Source organism: Callorhinchus milii, unplaced genomic scaffold (genome assembly GCF_018977255.1).
Source record: "Callorhinchus milii isolate IMCB2004 unplaced genomic scaffold, IMCB_Cmil_1.0 Scaffold3, whole genome shotgun sequence".
Lineage (NCBI taxonomy): Eukaryota > Metazoa > Chordata > Chondrichthyes > Chimaeriformes > Callorhinchidae > Callorhinchus > Callorhinchus milii.
The window spans coordinates 79,299,493-79,319,520 of NW_024704744.1; the positions used below are offsets into that span (position 1 = coordinate 79,299,493).

At 41.0% G+C, this 20,028-nt stretch overlaps 1 protein-coding gene across 2 annotated transcripts in view; it reads right to left on the reverse strand.

Moving 5' to 3' along the window:
- Positions 1 to 20,028, reverse strand: part of macrod2 (mono-ADP ribosylhydrolase 2) — a 608,721-nt gene that overhangs the window by 149,764 nt on the left and 438,929 nt on the right. For both annotated transcript variants that reach the window (XM_007892291.2, XM_007892290.2), the window contains exon 10: positions 653 to 726. In XM_007892291.2, the coding sequence (XP_007890482.2) occupies positions 653 to 726 (74 nt within the window). The remainder of the gene's footprint in view (positions 1 to 652; positions 727 to 20,028) is intronic.

The window sequence follows — 20,028 nt, forward strand, 5'->3', positions numbered from 1 at the left end:
AAAGCAAATGAAGTTAATTGGTCAAATTTATGGTATTTCTTAACATGATCTGTGTGTTGCACTAATAGGGATTACTTCCAACAACCAGAAATGTGTCACCTCAGCCCTGTGGGAACTCGAGAAACAACCCAACTAAATCGACTTCTGGAGTCGACTTCCTGCAGGTTAATGAAAGTAAACAGAAATCTGTATTAAAGATTATGCTTACTGAAATTCTGCAAAGTACACATTAATGTTTAAGTCACTGGGTTTGCTTTTCCTCTCATGTTTGTGACCACGTTGACTGCCTTGGTCACCAATTCAAAGGTCGACCACCAAAAGGTATTGCCACGTGCTGAATTGACGCCTGAAGTAGACGTCAAACAAGTTGATACCATTAAGTTGGCTATTGACTACCTACAGTCAGAGTGCCGACTAGGGTTTATGAAGCTCTTAGCTACCCTGTGGTATCTGTTAACATTCGAGACATGAATCACTTACTTGGAGGTTCAGAGGACTGGTTATTTCAAGTAAAATATTCAGCTGTTCCTAAAAGTGTTTTCCTACGGTTCAGGGAATACAGAATTCAATTTACCGAACAATTGATCCGTGCTCTGAGCCATCTTTGATACTTCACTGCTCAAATCTCCAGAGTAGCAAACAGATTACATACCGGTGCTCGTTTTTCAAATAGCCACTCTTTGATGGTCGACACTGCAATTTCAGCTGCATCATCTTGCGGGAAACCTGGAAGAACAAAAACATTCTTAAACTCTGGGTCTCAATCTAAGAAATAATCAGCAAAGTAAAAGAGAAATGGATACCATTCAGTCAGGACTGGCATGATATCATTCTCTTCCACACCTTGACCCTCCTCCAAACTACCTACAACTTAAAAGCCCATGAGTGTGTAAACCCCGTGAATGTAATATTGGAGGAGGGGGAAAGAAGATAAAAAAAATCATAGTACGTGTTTTAACGTCATGAAAGCAGCAATATTCATTTGCAATTTCCTGTCTTCTTCCTATTATTATAATACATAAATCATTTTAGCGTGAGAACTTGTCAGGTGTCAGACTGGCCCAGTTGGTAGCACTCTCAGCTCGGAGTCAGCAGGTTAGGGTTCATGCCCCATGTTCGGACTTTGAACTCACAGACTAGGTTCACATCCCAATGCGGTGTTGGGTGGAGCATGGTATTCTCGGAAGTTCTTCGAATGAGACGTTGAACTGAGGTCCTGTCTTCCTTTTTAGCTAGACATCAAATTCTCCAATTATATACTTCAATTCAGCTCTGAATTGGCTTTTGCGACATTGTTGGAGGTGCTGTCCTTCAAATGAGACAATAAAGAAAGATTTTGCCTGCTGTTCAGGTGGATGTTAAAAATCCTGTGGTATTATTTGAAAAGAGAAGGGAATTTCTCCAGGTGTCCTGGCAACAATTCCCCAGATAAAATTCTTCATTCATGTCATGGCTGTTTGTGGGGCACTGCTGTACGCAAATTGCCTTCTATGTTTGCTAACAATTTACAGTCAGGGTACTTTACAGTAAAATCCTGTGAAGAGTTTTGGGACATTTTGACAATGTGATAAGGTGCTATATCAAATACAAAGATTAGTATTATTATAATTATTATTGTCTACAGATGAGAGCTCCACAAGAGAGCCCATGCAGATCATAGCCGTCCTAGAGAGTCCTAAGAGATTTGTGAGGGGGACATGGCCATTTCCAATGATGCAACTCAATTAACAAGGTCCTACAGTTACATTTTATTAGTAAAATCTGCTTAGAATGCAGTAAAAAAANCTTCTCAATCTGTTCACCATGGAACTGAAACAATAGCGAATCATCTAAATATCAATTTACAGTGAAAATATGATGTCTATCAAGAGACATTGGAATGTGCTTCACACATCAATGAAAATCAATACCTCCATTCACACGTGCTTTATTTCTGCCTGTGCGTAAACTGAATCCTTCAATTAGATTTTTTTTAGCATACATATTTTTCAATTTTCTTTTTTTTAAAAAAGTGTTCATTCTAGTTTAGCTTCAGAGAGTCATCGTAGAATTGTTTTTTCTGAAGCATGCAGAGAGGTCCCAGGTCAATCGGAAAGGAAAGCAAATGGTCTTTAGTTTAGGCAGTTTTTGAAATCTGTCCTGGATTCAACGTTGAGAACCCAGCAATTTCAATCAGAGCTGACTGGCTCCTGTAAGTGAATGTGAAGTTGCTGCTTTCTCCCTTCCATCACCACATCAGTCAGAAACACTCAATACGTCAACTGCTAATAGAAGCAAGAATCACCTGTCACTGCAAACAAGATTTCACTTTAAAAGGGTTTTCACTGCAATCTCGCTGTAATCCACTGACACCTTTGTAAATAAATATTTTGCAAATGCTTGTGCAATAATCGTAGGATAGGCATGCAGAACTTTAATACAATACAAGTTACACTTATACAGCGCCTTTCACATTGGCAGGATGTCCCAAAGTGCTTGATAATTCTGGCTGGACACTGGTGCTGAATGGGGGTGAGGAAAGGCACAATCAAAGAGATTATGTTTTGAGCTGTACTGTGAAAGATGTCTATACTTAACATACACAACACTTTATTCAAGATCTGTTCAAACAGCAGGAAGAATCAATTTCTCCTTGCTGGTCACCGATTTTCCAATTTAACATTACTATCGTACATCAATAAACAGACAAGTGGAGTACCATAGCGTAGTGGTTAGCACGCTTGCCTCACAAACAAGAGGACCCAGGTTTGAATCCCGGGCAGGGCAACACCTTAGGCAAGTTTCTTTATTCCACATATCTCTGTTTACCTAGCAGTAGTTGTTAGTCGATTGGCAGATTGCTTTCCCGGCGTAATCGATCCCTCAAAAACAAAATGGCCACTCAATCCATGACTGTTTCTTGGACACTGCTGTGCGCAATTGGCTGCCATGTTTCACCCACAAAATATACGGTCAATCCACTTCACAATATATTCTGTGAAGTGCTTTGAAACATCTCAACGACATGATAAGGTGCTAAATCAAATGCAAGGTTTATTATAATCTTATTCAGGATTTGGGGGGGCAAATTTTACCCCCAAAGTGATAAATGTTGTTAGTAAATATAAAACCATCTTCAAACTTTCTGGCAACAAAACCAATTTAAACACTATGTGTAATTAACTGCAGTTATTACTGAGTTTGTCTCAAATAATTGCTTTCTGCTGATAGCGACAACACCCAAAGAGCTTGTACATATATGTATCAAAATGTCAACATCAGTATCTGGATTCCGAATTCATTTTGTGATGCACTGAATTATTTCTGATGAAGTGAAATGCTTGCTAGAGAATGTAATGACAATTCTGGTTATAATCTCCTCATACCTGAAAGTACCTAGGAACACAATATCTTCACACAATTTCCTGCTTCCATTTCAATGTTATTCTCATCAGAAATGTTTTAGAATTGTGACTACTTTAATATCTTTTGCTTAGTTCATGTTTGACCTTGACATGCAACCAAGGTACGAGTTAGTGAATTGAATTGTCCCCATACTCACGTTTGCCCACAAATACCCAGTCAGAATCACGATAAAATCCCGTGAAACGTTTTGAGACGTCTCAGAAACCCGATAAGCCGTTATCAAATGCAAGGAGGATTATTATTGTTTAACATTATTAAACTAATATTCATGTTTCAACAATACCCAAGGCAAGAAATCTTAAGTTTCTACGCAACAAATTAACTTGCTGTTTGGGACGAGCTGACACCCTGGGTTATTAGATTATGGGGGCTAATTGTGGTATTAATGAGATTCATTGATACAGAATTCTCATTACTGAATTCCTGTCGACCGACGGAAAATACACACAGGTTAGTTAACGGAAGAAGTCCCCATTTGTGCAGCTTGGATCCCGTTAAGAAATATTGCAAATTAAGTCCCAATTGTCCTCAAGCCTCGGTTGACGTTCAACACAGTGAAATCAATTCAGGCTGTTTAAATATTTTCATCATTCAGGCAAAAATTGACACCAAATTAGCAATCATACTCAGAGAGGCCACAGGGATTTCTGCTGAAAAAATTCCCACGGCTTCAGTGAAGGCTAGGCGTGTGAGGTTGGGTATAAAACAAATTGGGTTGAAATTCAGAACAAAGGCATGCACAAGATCGCCGAGTGACTTCTGAATATTTCCTCCCTGCGAGCCTATGTGGGAAGCACTCAATCAGAGATGACATTGGCCCACCCTTGGGGCACGAAGCCACATTTCTCTGGCACTGCATGTTGGAGCTGCAGCACACACCAAAGCCATTTCTCACACCACCAGATTTACTTGGGGATATCGGATTGTATCAGTATTGCAGTATCCCTGCAACAACAGAATATAATGATAATCCCTGCAATTGATATAGGGCCTCATCGTGTCTTGGAGATGTCTCTCAGGCACTTCACGGAATATACTGTTAAGTGAATTACTGTATATTTTGTGGGCGAAACGCGGCAGGCAGTTGCACACAGCAGTGTCCCACAAACAGTCGTGAATTGAGTGACCATATTATGATTTTTTTAAAGTGATCATTGCCCCTGGAATGCAAATCGAAGCAGCATTCTTTATCATAGTTTGTTACAACTATTAAATATTTGTGAGTGTGATGGTTTCATCAAAAACTTTAGTAAGCTTGGCTTCGTTGACATGGATCTCTACAACTGATTCCTCTGTCCTGTCATTCAAACTCGATTAATGAAATTAGGAGCTCATCTGTAAACTCACCTAACGGAGTGAGACAAAGTTATTTCAAATTGAATTCATGTTGTTTCAGGGAAACGCAATATGTGCTGAAACAATATTGCTTATTGCAGATCAGAGGTGTGATTAATGAATGACACTTGTTTGAAGTCATGGATCCTAAGATCAAATGTTTATGGCTTTAAGGAAGAAGATATAACCCATCCTTAAATAAACCAAGTATATTATTTGGAGTGTCAGTCTGCTCCTGGGTCCCAACAAATAATGGACTGCTTGTTAGATTCTTTCAAAGACTTTTTCTGTGTCGCTTAGTGGTAAGGATTTAGGCTTGGGGGAGAGAAAAAAATAACACCTGAGCCCAAAAACTAATAACAGTCAAGTGTCTGACACTCGTGGAAACACATCAAAATACTTTTAAGTAAGGTCAGGAGGACCAACACAAATAGTCATTAGTGTTTGGGCGGGTCTGTGTGTTCCTCTGCCTTCAGCTTTATATTTAATCTCTATTTTTAAAAAAAGTATTAGATTTAATTGGTGGAAGACACAAATGTAATACAGTAAACTCCTGATACCTCGTCACTCCAATATAAAAGAGCTCAGTGATGAGTTATCCAGATTGGCAAGTAAGGCATGTGTATTTATTTATTTATTTATTTAAACCTGGCCGGGATATTGACAGCATGATGACCTGAGTGGTAGTGACTAGTTTAGCCATGATTGAGTTATCAGGAGTTCATTTGTACTTCCATTCCTGCAGATACACAGTCACACTTTACAGTAAATCCTGTGAAGCATGTTGAGGCTTCTCAATGATGTGATAAGACACCATATCAAATACATGTGGTATTTTAGAAATCAAGACTGGGGCATAGTGGACAACACAGCACGGTAAGTACCAAGGATTTTTTCTTAAAGATCCTGCTAAAGATCTCAGGTGGTTACCCTAAACAGGTGGAATTTGAGTTCATAAAAACATGGTTTGCCTGTAAAAAAAATAGGTGCACGGGTCAATCCTCAGAGATGATTGTGGAAAGCTTGCATTGCTGAATTCTACAAGGTCCTAGCTTCTAACAACTGTATTTGTACACAAACTCATGCACCTCCTCAGCATGCTAACCAATTGAAAGAGGAAGTCTTCCCATGGATGCTCAGATCGCACATGATGTTATAAATACTATCATAGATATGTGCGTGCCACTTAACTAACACCCATGCCTTTTTGTGTCACTCTTTTGGAATGAGCAAGGAAAGAAAGTCAGAGAACCATAGAAATTTATAGCACAGAGCACAAAACATAATTCACAGCTTGACATTACCAAGATTCATTTTGCAGTTTTATAGCTTGTTCATATAATAGTGAACAATTAAACTGATTCATCACTTAGTGAGAGCTAACAAGATCGTAGGGTACAAGGAATAGTGCGAGGAATAGTGATTAGACTGGATTTCCCCAGTAGAGGAGCTAACACCAAAATAGACTCAAGCAGATGGCCTCCTTTGTGCTGTAATTGCTATGATTCGATCACAAGCTTTTTTTTGAAAGACAAATCTCTTACATTTATTTCAGAAATAGCGGTAGCAGTATCAATAATTATGTAATTTACACAATTTAGACGTCGGGTCAGGAAGGATGTTCCAAAGAGCTTGACAATCTGGCTGGGCACTTGAGCTGAGGATGGGTGATGGGGGAGGGAGGAAGGTGAGGTGGGAAATATGATCGAAAGCACAGTCAAAGAAGTAAAAAAAAACACCCTAATAATCCTTGCATTTGACATAGCGTCTTTCACACTGCAAGGACCTCTCACGCGATTAACATTAGGATTGGCTAATAAAGGATAGTGATTGTGTATTTTGTCAACAAAGAAAAATTCCTCTTATAGTGACTTTCACAATTTCCCAGCAATTTCTAACAAGGTTCCTTATAATAATAATCCTTGATTTGATATAGCACCTTATCACCTTTGAGACGTCCCAAAGAGCTTCATAGAATATCCTGTAGAGTGAGTTGACTGTATATTTTTTGGGTGAAACTCAGCAGTCAATTACTTAAAGCAGTATCCCACAAACAGTTGTGGGTTGAGTGACCGCATTTTTTTTAAAAAAGGGATTATTTCCTCCCGGAAAGCGGTCCACCAATCGACCGTCAACTGGGTTCCTACTTACTGCGAGGTAAACAGAGGTGTGTGGAGTAAAGAACCCGGGTCCTCTGGCTTGCAAGTTAACCATTAGGCTACAGAAATCCTTAACAAGGACTGAGTCACAAATGATGACTCTGCATTGTAACCAGACGTGCATTCACTGACCCGCGCGGGAGATAGATCAGAATTAGATCACACTGGAGCAGAAACCCACATAGCACAGCATGACGTACCGCTGCTTACCAGAAGGAGTCCTCATCTGCAACATGGAATCCTTATTCAGGAATCCCATTAGAAATCACTGGATGTCAGCCCCCAGTGCTAATGATACAAAGATTCCCAATATGAGTCCTTATTGTCAAATTTGCTAGTTTTGGCAGCGAGAGGAATTTAATTGCTTATATTTCTAACAGGTTTAATTGTTTTCTAATAAATCAATCCTGTCTGGATTAACGTTCCATCAGAGCAAGCAGCCACTAAAATAGCGCAGAGCATAGAATTACCGTTATCAATCTTACCTCTTGAAGACATAACCCTGAAATGCATATGACAATTACACATTTCGCTACATAGGTTATGCAATATTTGATGAGCAGCAAAGCAAGCTGTTTTAAACGTGTCTGTCTGTCAAAGACTGCTTTCAGTCCCCTGCGTTAAAACGCATAGCAATCTAAAAAAAATGCAGGAATTAAAACACTTGAGAGAAAATCGCTGAAGGAGCCTCACTGTTAACTGATTCTATGAGCGACTTGGACAGCTGTTTTGACAAAAAGGCACCGTTTCACAAAAGAGAAAACCGACGAAGTAATGAGAACTGCTTAGGCCTCTTCTGCTGCAGTGTGTGTCTGCTTGGAATACTGAGAGGTACGGGAGCACTGGATCAGTATGGAAAATACTCCAGCAAAATTAAAGTTCAGAGAAGGAGGACTGAAAGGATCGGGAACCTTCAATAGGGTCGAGAGCAGAACTTGAAAAAATGCCGAATAACAGGCTCGAAAGCCCCTTCATGCAAATGTAAAGATTGTCTATGTCGCATAAGTAACAGAAAGGAAACGGCCAGTTTCCTAATAAATTATGCAGATTATATACTCACTGGCAGCTTTGTTACACTGAGCTAGTGTTACAAAAAGGTACGCATTATGCAATTTTTCTTTAAAACCGTACTCGCTGAGGAACGTGAGGCCCGAACAGGGAATGAAGGATGACGTGCTTTCTTGTACTCATTGCCATCATCAAGCCCAGCAAGGTCAAGTGAAACACAGATTGTGCCACATTCATACTGCACACAAAGCTTTAATATAGTGTAATCGTTTTTTAGTTTTTAAAAAAATACATCTTTTAATGTAATCTTTGACTGCCCAGCTCCTCGGGATGTCCTCCTGACGTGACAGGTGCTATACAAATGTAATTTGTTGCTGTTGAGCCCATGCCAAATGCAGTATAATAATATATTAATACAATATACAGTCAATTAATTTTACTGTATATTCCGTGAAGCGCTCTGAGACTCAACAACGTGATAAAGGCGCTAAATCAAACGCAAGGATTATTGTTAATATTATTATTGCATAACCAATCTGGACAATGAAAACATTTCAGATTCGGGTCGCAAAAAGGGCCACGGTCAGTTCGCAGTAGAAGCAAAAGTCACTTGGGAGCGAAGCAAGAGCCAGGTGTTTCCACTGAGGGGGAGGGGAGTTTTGGGGGGGGCGGTTGATGATACAATAATAATCCTTGCATTTGATATAGTGTCTTTCAAGTCGGGAGGACATCTCAAAGTGCTTCACAGGATTTAGTGTAAAGTGGGGTGACTGTGTATGTTGTGGGTGAACAAATAGATTCCTCTACCATTACACACCAGCTACAGTAGAACAACAACTTGCATTTATATACCCTCATGCAGGTTAGAGGTCCAGAGCACTTGACAATGGCCAATATTAATATTGTTAATATATCATAATTATCAACATGATTATTAATTGTTTTCAACTGAAATTTTAAAGAGAATCCGCAAGACCCACTGTTCTGCCTTTAGAGAGTGGATATGTTGCACATCTTGCATTGAAACAAAGCAGATTTTGTGACATATGATAACTGGAACTGCAGTTCATCTCCACTGAAGTTACTTGTCTGGTCTCTCTGTGAAATAGGTGACCATCGGCACAGTCAAAGAGGAAAGTCTTCAGGTGTGATCTGAAGATGGGCAAAGGGAGGGCAATGCAGGGGTATTGAAGCAGACAGTTCCAAAGATTCAGGGCATCAGGACTGAAAGCACGATCGTCGATAGGGTGGGGGGTGGGGGGGAGGGGAATGGGGTGGGGAGAGGGCAAACAACCATACAGAAGACCCAAGATGGCTGAGTCACAGTACAGTCTAAGCTAACACTCCAATGCAAGGAGTTTATTGCATTGTCTGAGTTGCCGTCGTTCGGATGAGACATTAAACTGAAGTCTCTTCTGCCTGTTTACGTTCACCCACAAATACAGTCACTCCAATGCACAGAAAATCCTGCAAAGTGCTTTGAGATGCCCTTCCAAAGTGATAAAGTGCTAAATCGAATGCAAGAATTATTATTGTTGTTGTTATTTAGGCGGTTGTTTGCCTCTTCCACTAGTGCAAAGTCTGCTTCGGAATATTCTGCTCATTGCTTGGAAAATTATATGGTTGAATAGCCTGTCAAAACAGGTGCACACAAGAATGGTTAGTTGTTGAGTTTGATACTGAAAGCTGCCAATGCCAGTTCCAGTTTAGAGGTTGATAGCTACTTGGTAAGTAAGATAATACACCATGTGGAGAATTGGCAGGAAAACAGAATAAAAGAAAGTTCCTGGAGACGTAATGCCAGACAAGGCTCCCCGACAAATTGCCCATTCTTGTTTGTTCATATATTGTTAAATATTACAGTGTACACCTTTCTGAAACAACAACAACTTGCACTTATATAGCACCCTTCATGGAGGACAGCGTCTCAAAGCGCTTAATAGTGGGGAAGCCTGATGCCGAGTTGGGAGGAGATGATCGTAAGCACGAAGGTAGGTCCCAGTCGTGATCTAAAGGAAGCTCAGGAAGGTACAAGGCAGAGGGATTGGGGGAGAGAGTTCCAAAGCTTTGTGGCGTAGTCTTGAAGATTCCTCTCCCTGGATCCTCAGAGCTCTTGAAATTAAAATGTGCACTTCCAGCATTTAAGTATTTTATAAGGAATGCCAGCAATGCAAAACCTCAGCTCTTAAGATAACTATTGAAACAGTTATTATCACAAATGTAACCAGTAATTGTGCACGTTCAGTTTTCATGCTCTACTTCCATGCTCTACTTTGATTCACAAGCTCTGTGATCAAGCAGTACAACTGTGGCTGCCTCACATTGCTCTCAAAAGTACTTTGGATATATCCCTGCTTGGTGCTGCATAATTAGATCAGTTGATGCCTACGCAAACATAAGGCTTCCAATACATGCACTAACAATGTGATTGAATTCAAGTCTCTGAAGAGCACCAGTGTGGCATTTCCATTTCCATTTCCTGAAACAGACATTCTTCTAGTCTGACTGAGATTGCCAATTAACTTCCATGGACTGGGAAGTGTGTTCAGATTACCAAATCTCATTTCACTGAAGAATCTTACAGCAAGCAGAGAGGGGTGACTTTCATTCAATCAGTCGACTTCAACATAGAGTTCTGTAGTCAACGTTTGGTGATGGCAACCCTGGAACACTGGGCTAGCCAGTTCTTAAACGTATTTCAATATCCCCCTTGAAACACAATGTTGCTTCCCTCCTCACCTGAAGGCACCGAGTCAAGTCATAAGAAATGCTGGATGAAAAAAGACCAAGGTCCATCTAGTTTGCCTTTCACCTTCCTGGCGGTCGCATGCACACACGTCCCGAACTACCTATCTATGTACTATATCCCATAATGTTATTTCCTAAAAGATAACTATCTAATCTGTGTTTGAAAGAATCAGCACTTCCTGATTCAACCATGTCCCCAGGGGGCCTGTTCCACAGGTTCACTATTTGCTTACTGAAATAGTGTTTGCAGAGATTTGTTCTGAATTTACCCCCCTTCAATCGCAGGCCGTGTCCTCTGGTTTTACTATTCTGGACAAGTTGAAACAGCCTGTCATGATCTATATTGTCTTGCCCCTTTAGAACCTTAAAGACAGCAATCATGCCGCCTCTCACCCTTCTCTTTTCTAGTGTCAACATGACCAATTTATTTAGTCACTCCTCATAGTCCAGTCCTTCCATTCCCTCAATCATTTTGGTTGCCCTCCTTTGTATCTTCTTGATTTCTCCCATATCCTTTATGTACTGCAGTGACCAGAACACAGTACTCTAAGTATGGTCTCACCATATCATATGCTCTATGTCCAGATGACTATTGTTCATGTGTAAGTACGGACAGCAAATACTGGCAGGTTATTCAACACATGCTCACATTCTAGCAATTGTTCGGAGCGAGAGCATTCCGCACCCCCCCCACCCCAGTTTTATTTTGTCCTTCTTCAGACCAGAGCGTTTAGGCCAACTTCAGTGTTTCAACCGCTATCTTAACTGCTTGAACCAGCCTGTTCCAGGCCTACAATGCCTCAGGTTCACTCGAGACCCTGTTGTTTGTTTAAACCAACCAAGCCACTGGGGATTGTTCAGTTATTGCTTTTGAAAAAGAATTTCGCTTGACAAATTAATTGTAGCCAAACATAGCAATCATTGCAAAATAATCACATTTCAACCCTGAATTATGAGGAACTTCACCACAATCGGTTCTGCTGGCTGATGGTTAATTCCCCTGTTCCAACATACAAGGAAAAATAGCACAATAGGGAAGAGCTAATGTCTGTCTCACTCGGAAAAAAAGGGAAACAGAAGGATCCCAGGAAGGATAGTATCTCTGTATTCTGTACTGTATGTCAGGTTCAGCCTCTCTGTCCCCACCCTTTGGAACTCCATCCCACGGTCCCTTTGCCTTGTCCCCACCCTTGTCTCAAGGCATGTCTCAAGACCCTCCTCCTTGACAACGCCTTCGGCCACCTTCCTACTCCCACCCTTCCTGCCCTCTACCCCTCCTGATCCCAACCTGCTGCTCGGATCCAAATCCCTGACTGCCCAGCGCCTTGGGACATCCTCCCGACAAGAAAAGGCACTAAACAAATGTAATCTGTTGTTGTTGTATTTCAGCTCTATTATTAATAGTAATAACTGTTGTATTTCACCCACCCCTCCTGGTAACCCATTCTTGATTATTCTTTGTGTAAAAAAAATACTTCCTGGTTTCTGTCCTAAAATTGCCCTTCGCACGCTTGAATCTACCATCTTTTGTCTGGTGGCTTGGTATGCCTGAAAATATTGTTCTGAGATTCCTTTCTCTATCCCATTAACATACATTACCAGAAGCACTATTCCAAGGTGTTTCTTCAAGACTGAGGGGCCCTCACATCTCAGCCCACTAGCAGCTGCTCTTCAAGACAACAATTGCTTGAATTTCCAAGTATGGTGATTTGCTATTTCCCCAGAGGTGAATAGTGCAACTGTACAATAAAAGTATTTGCACTGGAATAAGAGACAGAGGCTGAGTTTACAAGTTAGGGTATTTCTCTCAAGCCTGTGTCTAACGGATCCTGTAATCTGATCAGAGGATGCAGTGCCAATTGACATCCCTCTTACACATAATTATTATCATTTTTATTATGTTATTACTCACTCAAATATTTAAAATTTAAATCACTCTGTGGGAACAGTTTCAAAGTGATATTCAATGATGGGCCAGCCAGACCATATAACATAATAATAATAATTTGATATAGCATCTTATCACGTCTACGAGTCTCAAAGTGCTTCACAGAATATACTTAAAAGTGAATTGACTAAATAGTTTGTGGGCGCAATGCAGCAACCAATTGCGCCCATCAGTTTCCTACAAACAGTCATGAATTGAGTGACTAAATTATTATTATGTTTATTTATCTATCTGTCTGTCTAATCTTTTTTTTTGAAGGGCTTATTACCCTGGAAAAGCGATCCACTAATCGACTAACAATCAAGGTCCTACTTACGACTTACATACAAATGAATGTTACTTTTCTTAATGTATTTGAACTTCCTAAAATAGCTCCTTTTTGCAGAAGGTTGATAATAATAATAATCCTTGCATTTGATATAGCGCTTTTCATGTCGGGAGGACGTCCCAAAGCACTTCACAGAACACACTGCAAAGTGAATTGATTGTATATTTGTGGGCGAATGCGGCAGCCAATTGCGCACAGCAATGTCCCACAAACAGTCGTAGATTGAAAATGACCAATTTATTATTGTTTTGGGTTTTGAAGGGATTATTATTAGGCGTGTGGTGTAAGGAAACTTGCCCAAAGTTTCACCCTGCCTGGAATTGAACTCAGGTCTCTCGCTTGCAAAGCGAGTGCTCTAACCACTGAGCTACAGGACTATTCTGGTGTTATCAAAATGTCTTCTTCCCACCCTTCCCAGGATTTAAAGAACACCTGAACAGGCAAATGGGGCCTCAGTTTAATGTCTCATCTGATGAACGGATGTGCAAACTTTCCTGGTTCCTTCCTGAGCCAGAGTCTGGGTTACAGGAAATGTGTAGCCATCATAGATTCGTCTGGTTGGCAATCGCTGACAGGCAAATCATTAAAATTCAGGCAGGACTGAAGCCAGGTCAGAGCGGAACATCGTCTGCTGGTTGCAATGTACCTGCCATCTGCAACATCAGGAATTTTCCATTGCTTTCCCTGATGATGAGGTGAAGGTAAGCTTCTTTTACAGCGAGCCACCATTGTAGACACTGAAGCTATTGTGAATGGGTTTAGACCACTTATCATCCCTGATTGTTTGCACATTTGCAGTAATCCGTGCACCTGTCATTAGTCGCTTCTCTCTTCCACCAGAAAAACTTGGGTTACATTCAGTATTTGTGGAAGATTCAGAAATAATTTGAATCATTGTTGTCAAACAAGGTAATTAATTACCTATCAACGTGCCTTGAATGTCTTGAATACTTTTTATTTGAGCCTAGCTTCTGCCTAATTTCTTTTTATGGAAGTCCTTCCACCTTGCCTCCTCTTTTCCTGCCTTAAGACCTATCTTTTCAATCGCCCTTTTGCCCACCTTACCCCCTCCTCACTCCCCAGCTTGAGCTCCCATTCAGCTGTGTGACTGTGTGAAGTGTTTTGAGACGTCCTCCCGAAGTGAAAGACACAAAATACACATAGATTGTCGTTAAACAATTTTGCACATCCTGAACTCCCAATGAAATACACTGCTCCTTTCCAAGGTTGTTCACTCACTTCAAAATTCCCAGTCTTATTTCTGTCCTGGTCTACATTTAGGCTTGGTTTGTATGGTTGCTTAACCATTCCATTTAGCCATTATGCCATTGCATTTTTACGCAGAATCTACAGGGCGTTCACAAAGTCCTGTTACCTCCATGTTGTTGCTTTTTTTACACAGTGCACTGGAAGAATGATTATCATTGAATTTAGAAGTACTTAAGTGTATTCAGTACACTTGTTCAACTGTATTTAGACATCCAGAGGATCGATGTATGTGAGCACCATCACTTTCACGGCAGATAATGATCCGTCACCATGTTCAGTGCCACATCTTCCATATCATGATGGAGCGTCGAGGCGAAATGCAGCTGACAGCTTGTTTCACTCGTCTGTAGTCTCATATTGCTTTTTTGTAACAGGAGGGTAAGAGGACTTTGTGGACACCCTAAAAAGTACTGAAACAGGCCATTAGGTCCAACTAGTTGATGCCAGTGTTTATACTACCCATGAGCCTCACCCATCCTAATCCCCTTCCCCATCCTATCCCATTCTCTCTGTTTCGTTTATTTTGTGTGACAGTTTCGCCAGCATTCAACCAGTTGTTACATTTCGCTGGAGTAAAGGTACATTAAACAAGAGTGAGCTTTTTCAGAAAATCTAATGAATATGTATAAAATTCAGTTTGGATCAAGGAGCATTGAAACAACTCTCATAACAGCTATATGAGATTAAATTGAGTAACTGCAACCACATTCCCAATTTTTGTTTGCTCTCATTTAGAGTCTAAATTGCCAATTTTTGTTTGCTCTCATTTAGAGTCTAAATTGCAATGACCCATTCTGCCTTCCCCCACCTACGCAACATTGCTCGGTTCCGCCACTGCCACCCCCCCCCACTCTTTGGAACGCCATCCCACAGTCCCTTCGCCTTGCTTCCTCCCTTGCCTCCTTCAAGGCACGTCTCAAGACCTTCCTCTTCCACCACACCTTCAGTCACCTTCTTAACCCTACCCTCACCGTTCTCCACCCCTCCTGATCCCAACCCCCCCGCTCGTATCCAAATCCCTGATTATCCAGTGCCTTGGGATGTTCTCCCGTCATGAAAGGTGATATATATATAATTTGTTGATGTATTTCTTCACAGGTTTCCTGATTAAGGATTCCTGATCGAACAAATGGTGATTGCTCCTTGGATTCTGAAGTACCTCACACTGACCCACAGAAACTCCACTCCAATGTGAATTGCAGCATCTCATTCCAAACATTAGCCTGGGTTACTGGGGTCATGCGGTTACTGGGCTATGGGATACATGACAAATTAATCTATTAATTAGTGAATTTTTTTTGAGGGACACTGGGAGCACCTTTGAAATAGTGCTATGGGAACTTTACCATCAACATGAACCATCTGAACAGCCAGACAGAACCTTGTACTCTCATCTACAACAACAACAAAATTACATTTATAGAGCGCCTTTCACGTCGAGAGGACATCCCAAAGCACTGAACAGTCAGGTGTCGGGGCCCGAACATGGGGGAGGGGTGGTGTAGGGGTGAGGGAAGGCAGAGAGGTGGGAGGGCGACCAAAGGCACAATCAAAGAGAAGGGTCTTGAGACCGGCCTTGAAGGAGGCAAGGGAGGAAGCGAGGCGAAGGGACCGTGGGATGGAGTTCCAGAGTGTGGGGGCAGAGAGGCTGAAAACCCGGCCACCGATGGTGGGGCAGGTCGGGCGGGAAACATGGAGCAGACCAGAGCCCGCTGAGCGGAGGGAGCGGGCAGGTTCGTAGGGAGTCAGCAGGTCAGAGAGGAAGGAGGGGGCAAGGCCAAGGCCATCTACAAACACAAAATGAAAACATTTCACTGAATTTTGTGAAGTGATTATTATTCTTATTAAATCCTGTGAAGCTCTGTGAGAATGTTTTGATGATATAACGCACTACATCAAAAGCAAGGGATTATTATTATGTGGCTTAAAGAGGGGAAGCAACAATGGACTTCTAATCTGAGAAGTTCCCTTTAGCTTGCAAGTCCTGACTGATTTTATGGAGTCCCATAAATTAGCGGTGAGCGCATTTGCCTTGCAAGCAAGAGGACCTGGGTTCGATTCCCGGGCGGGGAAAAAGCCTTCAGCAAGTTTCGTTACTCCATATGCCTCTGGTTACTGAGTAGTAAATAGGAACCTAATTGTTAGTCAATTGGCAGATCGCTTTCCAGGGGTAATAATCCCTCAAAATCTCACCCCACCCAAAAATTTGGTCACTCAATCACCGACTGTGGAAACATCTCAAGGATGTGACAAGGCACTATCTCAAATGCAAGGATTGTTATTATTTTATGAGGACCTTTCTCAAACCACTCCATTATTTTAACAGAAAGAATTACACTGAATGTGGAAAAAGTAGCATCTTGCTTGTTTAAATGTTGAATGCTTAGTTGGAGTTAAGAGCCCAACAGCGTTGAGTGAGGTTGAATGAATATCAGTCAAAATATAGCCACAGAGAGCTGAGTTAATGACTACTGCATATTAGCAATCGCGTCAATTTAGCTGTGAGTGTGTTAATTCTGCACTGTCACACTGTCAGGCTCAGAGATTCCTCCAGGTTAGTTCTCTTGACGATATAATCAGCACAAACTCAGGAATAAATGTGTTTGAGGCCTTCGAAGCCCTTTGAGCTTCAGAAGATTCAGTGGTCGTTTTAATCATTGTCTGAAAAAAATACTTGGTTTAGATCATGGTGAAATGAGTGGAGATAAGTGATCATCAGCAGCACTGATGGTTAGTAAAGCAACATGTGGGAACATTTCAGCAAGTATAGAAATACGAAGTCTGAAAGCCAGCAACTCAGCTGATAAGGTATGATGCAGTCATTGTCAACACTGTGGAAAGTGTATCGAGACACACAGAAACAGGAGCAGGTCATTCAAAGCTATCAAGTCTGCTCAGATAGGTTCGAATGGCCTGCTCCTGTTTCTATGTTTTCATGGTTCAGAGCTCTTTGTCTTTTTAATCATATTCCTTTGTGTTTTCTCCACATGTGTCAATCTGGCTCAGTCGATAGCACTCTCGCCTCTGAGTCAGAAAGTTTGGGTTCAAGCCCCAGGTCAGGTCTTTCAATTGATAGTGTAGGCTGGTTCTCCCCTGTGGTTCTAGGGGTACACTGCACTGTTGGTGGTGCTGTCCTTCACCTGAGATGTTAAACCGAGGTCCCAACTACCTACTCAGCTGGATGTTAAAGATCCCATGGCATTACTCGAAAAGAAAAGGGTGTGCTGGCCAACAATCCCAGATTAAACAGATCATGGCTCTTTATGTTGTATGCATAGTGGTGCCACGATTGCCTACAAATACGTGAAGTGTTTTGAGACATCCTCCTTGCAATGAAAGGCCCAAATATTCATCCATCTACCTTTTAAGCACTTCAAATCATTCCTCAACTATTACCTACCAGAGCATCCCAGATACCCATAACCTTTGATGTGAAGATATATTTTCTCAAATCACTTTAAAATATGTCCCCTCATCTGCATTTCTATGGCAGAGAAGCCATAAATGAAGGCAACACTCTAGACTTGGTTTTGCCTGTGTGCCTACTTATTTTATATCTAAGTCTCATGACAGAGGGCAAAGTCCCATTAGCCATTTTTATTGCTTTCTACACCTACAAATGAGCCTTTAATGGCTTATTGACCTAGATCCCTAAATCCCTTCGTTCATCTAACAGTCAGAACTTTCCATTTAGGAAGTATTCCCCTCTGCCTTTGATAATTGCACAACCTCACACTTTGCTATGTTGAACTGCATCTGCCATCATTCTACCCACATGCTTAATCACTCCATATCCTTTTGCGATTTGCTGCTTTGTTCATAATTCACATCACCTCCTAGCTCACCTGTAAACTCGGACATACCCCCTCTATTCCCACATCCATGCTGACTATACACAGAGCAAAAAGCTAGGTCGGCAGCATCGATCTCTGACAAGTAAAAGTAAGTAGTGGTTTCTTGGAAAATAACAAGCAAGCTTAAAAGAAATGGTCAGGTTAAAATTCCACTTGGGTCCAAATTTTCTCCTTTAATTTTGCATTTCAGAACGTGCAAAATTTAGCAGATTGTTGAATTCAGTTTTAAGTTTGAATCTCTTTTTCTCTAACAAAACTTGCAGAAAAACATCTTCAAAATTAAAGACTGTATTTACGAATTTGACCTATTTTGAACACTTTATGTTAACAGAGTAAATTTAGAGATGGTGGAATTTCTACCTAAGTGTCCCTGCAAATTCCCTCTTTTCACCTCATCTAAAGCTATCGTAAGCTCCTGATAACTCGACCCTGCCTTAACATGTCACTACCACTTAATTCATCGTGGTGTCATCATCCCGACCACATTTATTTATGCATTTATACGTATGTTTAACTTGCCATTTGAGATAATTCGTCAGTGAGCCCTTTTCCCTTGGAGTGAAGAGTTATGAGGAGTTTACTGAATATATTTTCCCATTCTTTCGAAATTGGAGTTATCCACTTGAATCCCATTCCACAGCACATAGATCAAATTCTCGAGGAAGCATCGAAGGAAATTTTTGGACAATGTGTTGGGAGTCAATATTTCTCTGGTAACCAGGATTAGAATTTTTTGTCACATAAAGACTGATGATCAATATTAATAATAATAATCCTTGCACTTGATAACAGCGCCTTATCACATCGTTGAGAAGTCTCAAAGCACTTCAAAGAATATATTGCAAAGTGGATTGACCATGTATTTTGCGGGGCGAAACATGGCAGTCAATTGCACACAGCAGTGTCTCAGAAACAGTCATGGATTGAGTGAACACATTTTTTTGGAGGGCTTAAAGCTTCATAAACGGAAATTCTCTCGGATTCTGAGAGTGGGGGCGATTAAGAGGGAAATTGAATTTTAGCAATACAATTTCTATACAGACAGGTGTATTTTTCCAGAAAACACATCGATTTCTTCAGCATTGGCTTTCAGATGAACATCTTGGCCATTACTATTCAATACTCGCCATAATAAAAGTTAAAACCGCTGAAAATGAATTCATCTTGCCTGGGTCTGATGCTTAGTGCTGCCTTGGCACTACTGCTGTTCAAACTCATTCATTTAATCTTGTTTTACTCTGCAACATCAGAATGATTTATGGACTCAGTGGTTCAACATCCAAAGAGAGAGTGAGTGGGAGATGGAGAGAGAGAGAAAGAGAGAGTGCGAGAGGACATCATTTAGTCTCTTGGTATCAACATATTGTTACATTTTCTGCAACTTTACCTATACACCTGTATGGTGCAAAGTGGGAGCCAGTGGTAATAAGCACTTAATCCTCTATGTTGAGCAGCTCTTAATCATGGGATATAGGGCAAGTGATGCCGAAAGCAGCAGTGTATCGCAGTGAGTACATTTAATCTATTTAGCTTACAATTTCAACAAATGCAATATTGATTTTGGTTTCATGCACATTAATCATACTGGGAAGCTTTCCAAGCAAATGACAAACAATGCTTACAGGGTCACCCAGCTGAGCAGCTGCATGAGGAAACTGCTCGTGTGAAAGTGTGTGTGTGTGTGTGTTTGGGGGGGGGGGGGGGGAGTTAAAAAATCTACTTGCAAGGTCAAAAATGGCTGCTTGAAATCTACGCAAGGTATTTTTCTCGTCAAGCTTCACCTAATTTCATTCTAACTCATTCTGCTATAAGGCTGGATCGATGTTACATTCATTCAAAAAATAATTCGGAGAGTGCAGTCAATCAAACAAAAAATCAAGCAAAAATGCCTCTTGATTTACTTCATTGCTGCCTGCAATTCGGAATGGGTTGATATTGGACAATCCACCTGCTCAGCACACAGGGTCTGGATCC